At 37.6% G+C, this 6,859-nt stretch overlaps 1 protein-coding gene across 1 annotated transcript in view; it reads left to right on the plus strand.

Annotated features, from left to right (window-relative positions):
- Dcun1d4 (defective in cullin neddylation 1 domain containing 4) overlaps positions 1-3,390 on the plus strand; it is a 70,502-nt gene extending 67,112 nt beyond the window's left edge. The window contains 1 exon segment of the mRNA XM_071614275.1: positions 111-3,390. Within this exon segment, the coding sequence (XP_071470376.1) occupies positions 111-166 (56 nt within the window). The 3' untranslated portion in view covers positions 167-3,390.
- Positions 3,391-6,859: the final 3,469 nt, after the last annotated feature.

The raw sequence follows: 6,859 nt of genomic DNA on the forward strand, positions 1-6,859 counted from the left end.
GTGTCCCCTCCCTCCCTCTCCCACATCCTTGGACATAGCCTGCCTGCCTCCCCGAGAAAAGCCTTAGAGCCACTGTGGTTTTTTTTTTTTTTTTTTCCCTCTCTCTCCAGGGCCAGTTTTATTGGACGAGTTCGTGGAGTGGTATAAAGACAAACAGATGTCCTAGGACTTTATGCATAGCAGCGAGAGAGTCACTGTTACCACAGTTATGTCACCCATTAGCCATAAATTGCTGTTTGTATCAAAGCGCATGCTGCTTTTCTTGCACTGTCTCCCTTTCGCAGGGATGTTTTGGTGTTTGCTATTGATGGGCCAGCTCTGCTTGCTGTGTAGCATTGTTCTCTTGGAAGGCTGCTTTGCAGTTTGTTATTTACACTACAGATTGGTGAATTTGCCAACGTCCTCACTGTGATTATGTGTATATTGCTGTTTAAATTTTGTATATGTGTATAAAAAGAAAAAGCTTCACCTAGAGATTATTTCTGCAAAAATGTATTGTAAAAATAATTTTGTGGCATATTTCTAGTCCCTTTTTTCAAATGAACCAGTTATACTTTATTTGGTCTCAAACGTAGCATTTCAGAAAACAAGACAAAACAACTGTTACCATAAGCAAACATTGCCAGAATTAACCATACTGTTTTAAGAGGCCAACTTCTGGAAGGAGGTAGGAGTCATAACTTTTCCATGGCATATGCCAAATATCATTTGGTTTACTTGACAATATTAGCTTTTTAAAATGACAAAAGTTATAACTATTTGACTACTTAGACAGGTAACATGCCACAGATCATTTCCACCATGCAAGGTATAGTATTTTTGTTTTTTAATGTTAAAGCTATAGTAGGTTGAATATAGGTACAAAGGAACAAATTAACATGCACCTTTTTTGAAATTTGGGGTTTAAATTCTCATGAACTTTCTTCAGTGGTCCTCCTACCCCGCCCTTTGCATTCTTGTAGCCAGTGTTGGTCTGCTGATGCTTTCTGTGCCACTCAAAGTCAAATTTATTTTGCCTCCCCCATGAAAACCTACTGGTTTGCTGGCAATTTATAACTGCAGAGCACTTTTAGTTATGGCTTGAATTTTTAGTTAAGCTTTCATGGTGTCTAATTTCCTCGTTTTTTGGGAAAAGGTATACTATAAGTGAGTGCTGTTTCCTTTTGTTTTCTTTGTTTCTTTCATGCTAGGCTTTTCCTGGCAGCGTGTCCATTGCAGGCAGTGGACAACAGACCACCAGCATTGAGCTAATCCTATCATACAGTAGGACCTTTCCTGGAGGGGCCACTTGTCATTACCTGAGTCATTTGTACTGAAGGGTGATAGCCATTATTTATGTGGATGAGGAAATGAGTAAATGGGATGGTATTTTTAGGTTTGTATTTTATGTCTTTTTTTCTTTCTTTCCTTTTCTTTTTACCTTGCCTTCTTGAGGAAATGTATAGATAACATGTTTTCACCCTAACTATCTGGTGCTATTGAGTGACTAACTCAGTCCCTAAAGTTTTGTGAAAACACAAAAGTCTAATGATTTAACCAAGTGAAGAGCTAATGGTGCATTTGAACAAGTGATGCTGTAGTTGTAAGAAAGATCCAGGCATGAGCATGTAATGATTGGAAGATGTTTGGATTATTGGCCAAAAAAATCTTTTCAATTAAATGTGAACTTTTCAATGGCATTAAATGAGTAAAGCACACAGACAATGCTACTCTTGACCACTGTTTTACAGTTTCTTTGCAAACGGTGTTCAGATTTTCATATTTGTTTTTCCCTAACTAAACCACCAAAGACAGAAATTTTGTATGTATATACAGTGTGTGTGCATATACAAAATCATGATGTGGTAGAATGCAACTACTTCCTTTTTCTACCAAATAATAAGGTTTGGTTTGCTGTGAAATAAACCACAAGTTTAAAAAACTCAGTAGTGACTAAGCATACTTAACCATTCCTTGTTTGTAGTCTCACTTTTAACTTTACAAATGAATATTTGCATACATTAATATCTGGAAAGAATAGAAAATGTTGATGGCAAACAACAGCTATTCAGACTGACATGTTGAAAAGGGTTCATGCGTGTGTCGTACAGTGTTGACTGGCCATAGGCAGGTTTGGATCTATGGAGAATTGATTCATTTTCAGATGTACCCCCAATGAAGCATAAAAATCACACTTTAAAGGCCACAGTTCTTAAATTTGATCCCTTATTGTTTTGTGCAAAACATATCTAAATCATAGATGAAATTATTTTAAACGTGCTAGCATCTAGAGTTTTGTTTTAAACACTAAGCACAGTTATTCCAAAATAAAAAAGTTGTTATGAAGGGAAGATTTTTCATTTAATCCACAGTGAACATTTTGGTGATAAGAAGAACTCTCAAGTAAAAACAAGTATCTCATGTGATACTAAACTAAGTATTCCAAAGGGATAATCTTGCATAGTTGAAAACTCCAAATCATCTATAAACTTTCTTGAAAAAAAAAAAACCTCTGTGACTGCTGGTACAGAGTGCTTGCCCTTGTTTTCTTGATTTTTATGTAGTTACTTTGAAGGGGAGAAAAGGGGGTCAGACACTTCTTAAAAATTTGCCTCAGTCACACAGAATTGAAGAGTCATCAAGCACTTATGCATGGGCTAATGTTAAATAAATTAGGGTGCCTTCTTCTGGGTTTTCTTTAGTACCTGAGTCTACACCCTTTCTCTCTTCCCTTGTGTTTTGAACTCAACTCCATATTGCAATACTCTGTAGTTGGGGAATACAACTTTTACTTGTTTACTGCTGCAGTAGGTCAGAAATTTCATTGTTTAATTTGTTACAGACATCCACTATAATGTTACGTGCATCTTTTTGAAGCATGACTCTCTGAAGTTTTTATAATCTGACTAGACAGACCTCTAGATTTCTGGTTTAACAACGGATTTCTGTTGCCTCTCAGTCTCCATTCTAACAGTGCTTTTGAAGTTTATACAGAAAGCTTTAAAAGTTAGTTTTTGCCCTTGGTTTTTATTCTTACAACTGCTGAAATACCTCTGTACGCCTTATCCTTTATTCTTTCATATGTTGTATAATAAATGTATAGAATTCATTGACCAACTGAAATGTTGGGTATCTGTAAATGAGACCAAAATGTGGGTTGCTTTTTTCATAAAATAAATTCTATTGGGGGTTACTGTTAAATGAACAGCAGCTAACCTATAACTGTGAATGCTTCGTGTCGTCAGTATTTGCATTACATTCATAAAAGTGTGCAAGTCCTGTGACTCCCAGCTTAACTAAAATACTGTTATGCCACCTAACTTGAGTACAGCAAACTGGTTTTAGGTTTTAATGGAATTGATGTAAAATGATATTCCATAAATAAAGAAGTATTTGTGTTTGGTTTCTGAACTGATTTGTGAGTTATTCTCTCTCTCTTCAAAGAGTGGGGTAGTTTTAAAGTATAATTTTTTAAATCCTTTTTTTCCCCCTCAACTTTTTCTATTGAAAAATGTCAAAGCTACAGAAAAAACAATGCAAGAATTACACACTGAACACCTACCTGTATTCCTGTCACTTCAAATTTTACATTTTACCACATTCCTTGCCCTATTCCTGAGTGTGTGTGTGTGTGTGTGTGTGTGGACTTCTTTCTCTGTAGGTAAATATTTCTTTCTGAATTATTTGCGAGTAAGTTACATTATGGCATGTCATACCTGATATTTTGAAATAATATTCTGTCCCCATGATAAAATGATCACACTCAAGAAGTTTAACACTGATGATAGTATCTGATCAAAATACCCAATAATGGCCTTGATAGCTATTTTATTTTATATCCAAGGATAAAAGTATTGTATTTAGTTGTCAAGCCTCTTAGTCTCTTTTAACCCAAACACTTTCAGATACAATATTTTAAATGTTTTATAGTGTAAATAGGCTAGGGATGCTGCTCAGTGGAGGAGCACTCACCTAGCATACACAAAGTCCTGGATTCAATCCCTGGTCTCACCAAAAATAACACTTTTCAGACAAATAGTGATTTTTAGAAAATTTGGTACCATGTGCCGTACATTGAGCTAATAATAGAATGCTTGGCGTGGACCATGAGCAAGGCAGAAATGACCATTTTTACCATGCCCAGGGCTGCCACCCAGTTAAACTATGTTTATCAATCTGGCTACATACCACAAGGTTTTATACTAGAAGATTAGCTTCCTGAGGGCAGGACCTCTGGCACATACTGTATGGACATTGTACAAGGAAGCAAGTTAACAGAGTTCCCAGTCTGGGCAAACACTTGTCAGTACCCAAGAAAATCCTGAAAGAACTAACACATATTTAAAGAGTTTAAGAAGTTTGAATGCAAGAAAGAGGAGGTAGCAAACAAGATTGCTAAAAAGCAGAATCCAGTTGCACACTGTTTGGGTTGGTGATATAGATGTTCCTCCAGTTGTCGTTAGCCAAAAGCTAAGGTTCAAACCAAGAAAATCGCACATTCCTGTATTCCCAGCAGCTCAGAAGGCTAAGACGAGAGTATAAAGCCAGCCTCAGCAAAGGCGAGGCACCAAGCAACTCAGTGAGACCCTGTCCCTAAATAAAATACAAAAAAGGACTGGGGATGTGGCTCAGTGGTTATGTTTGCCTAGGTTCAGTCCCCGGTACCAAAACAACAACAAAAACAAAAACAACAAGAAAAGCTCTTCAAGTTATCCAGAAATAGGATGGTGGAGATAATGGAAAAAACATAATCCCAAACCGATCCAAAGGAGGGGAGGTGACAAGCCTTAGAACAGGTCATTCTCAACCTGGAGTGTGATAAACAGAAATAGAATGTGTTACATCATCTAGTGCTAGAGGACAACAAAAGGTGAGCTCTCCTGGATGATACTAGTTCACATGGAAAAATGAATGTTTTCCAGCAATGGGATTGAAACACAAAGGACTGGTGAGAGAATACGTAACTAATGTCTACTCAGACAGCCCAGCGGAGATGCACTGCAGATAATGCCTGTGAAGGAAGGAGATACAGGAAGGTTACTCTAATGGACCTTTTAAAGCCCTTTAAAACAATGGGGGATACAGAGGAAAGTGAACTGAAAGAAAAATGGAGAATATTCTCATAGAAAAATAACTGAAGCTCATTGGATCAACCCTGGGGCTACAGAAGAGGGAGGAAAATGTGCTATTTCTGGACAGCATCTTCATTTGCACCTACACAAAGGCCCAACCTGCTTTCCATACTTGCTGTAATGTGTCACATCAGACCAAACTCACTGGAGTAGGATCTTCAAATCCTCCTGTGAAGAGTAACTTTTATGCAGATTAGAGAAAAGCTCTTATGATTCCGTTACAAAAGAATTATCTTTGGAACTGTTACAGCCAGAAAGAAAAACTATCCCCGTGGGGGAATAGCACATCAAGCTTTCTGGCCCTGTTTACTTATCTGAGCTCGTTGGCAGAAGATAATCCAACATTGGGCACGTTCGCTGCTTTTGGCACATTCAGCAGATTAATGTGCGGCTTTTCCCCTGCCTGAATTTGTTCCCGGCATTTATCTCCAATCGCCTTAAGAAGAAATAAAAATGATCCCATGTATAGAAGTACTTGCTTAGAAATCATTGTGAATAGGCAGTGCCAGGAATTAGAAATTGAAAAACAAAAATTGACAATAGTAACTAAATGGAATTTTTAAAGGGGGAAAAAAACATTTAAAATGTAAATCTCTTCTTCCAAAGAAGTTCAGTACTTTGAAAGAAATTCCTTTGCAATCATTCTCTCAGGAAAGTGGACTGTGAAGAATCCTAGCTGTGGGAAAGGAGGGGGCTCAAGAGGCTTGGTTTTTTCCCTTTGACACTTTCCAGCAGTGACATCTCAGAATTGCCTTAATTTGAATATCTAAAATTACAAACCAGTGTTCTCTAGAATCTTAGGATAAATGTGTGAGGACAAAAAGAGCTGCAGCTGTACTCATTACCAGTGAACTAAGTCACTAAAAAGTTGGGGGCCAACTTGGAAAGCATACTGAAAGGCTTTGTTGTTTTTTTGTTTTTTGTTTTTTGTTTTTCTGTCTCTGCTTGGTCATTCCTTTTTGCTCCCCTACCTGTGGTGGCTCCTTTTTATTTCATCTTGAGAACAGCTTGGTCAGGGAAGTAATCCTATCACAGATGCTCATGAAATCATTGGATAAATAAATACATGTCTTTTAGCAACTTATTCTGCATGTCTCACAAAGTGCTCAGAAGTCTTTCCTAGTCCTTATTTCTCCCACATTAAGGTTGATTTTCAGGTTTGAATGTAATTGTGACATCAAAAACTTTCATGGTGTTAGGCAGAATTCCTGTGTGGAATTGGTAACAGGCATTTAAGTTTGTAAGAATGTACAGAGAAGACTAGGGAAATGAAAAACAGGTTGAAGAATTAAGCAGGCCCTCTTGAATGGGAGGTCTTAAATCCATTGCCATCAGCCACTTATAAAGGATAGATTAGACATTGACTAGGTTGGAGCTGAGAGTTCCTTCTGGAGCCCAGGGCATTATAGGAATTAAATAAGGAATGAGTGAAGAGCTTTCTTTATAGGTCAGGTACACATTCATGGATCATCTTGAGGATTGTTTCTCTAGAGCCTGGATGCACCAGCAATCTGTAGTGCATTTAGGGGTATAGTCAAGAAGGCCATTTGGTGGTTTATTGACATTATTTAACTCTTTTTATCAGGGAAAGTGGTCAGCCAGGCAACATGCTTTATACTAATCTCATTGAACACTCTTCAACATTCATGTGAAGGATCTGGAGGGAAAATGAGATTGGAAGAGTATGATGGTAAATATTTTTTGGTTTTCATTCATGGCTCCTGGCTTATAACTCCCTCCCCAAGGAT

Source organism: Marmota flaviventris, chromosome 7, assembly GCF_047511675.1.
Source record: "Marmota flaviventris isolate mMarFla1 chromosome 7, mMarFla1.hap1, whole genome shotgun sequence".
NCBI lineage: Eukaryota > Metazoa > Chordata > Mammalia > Rodentia > Sciuridae > Marmota > Marmota flaviventris.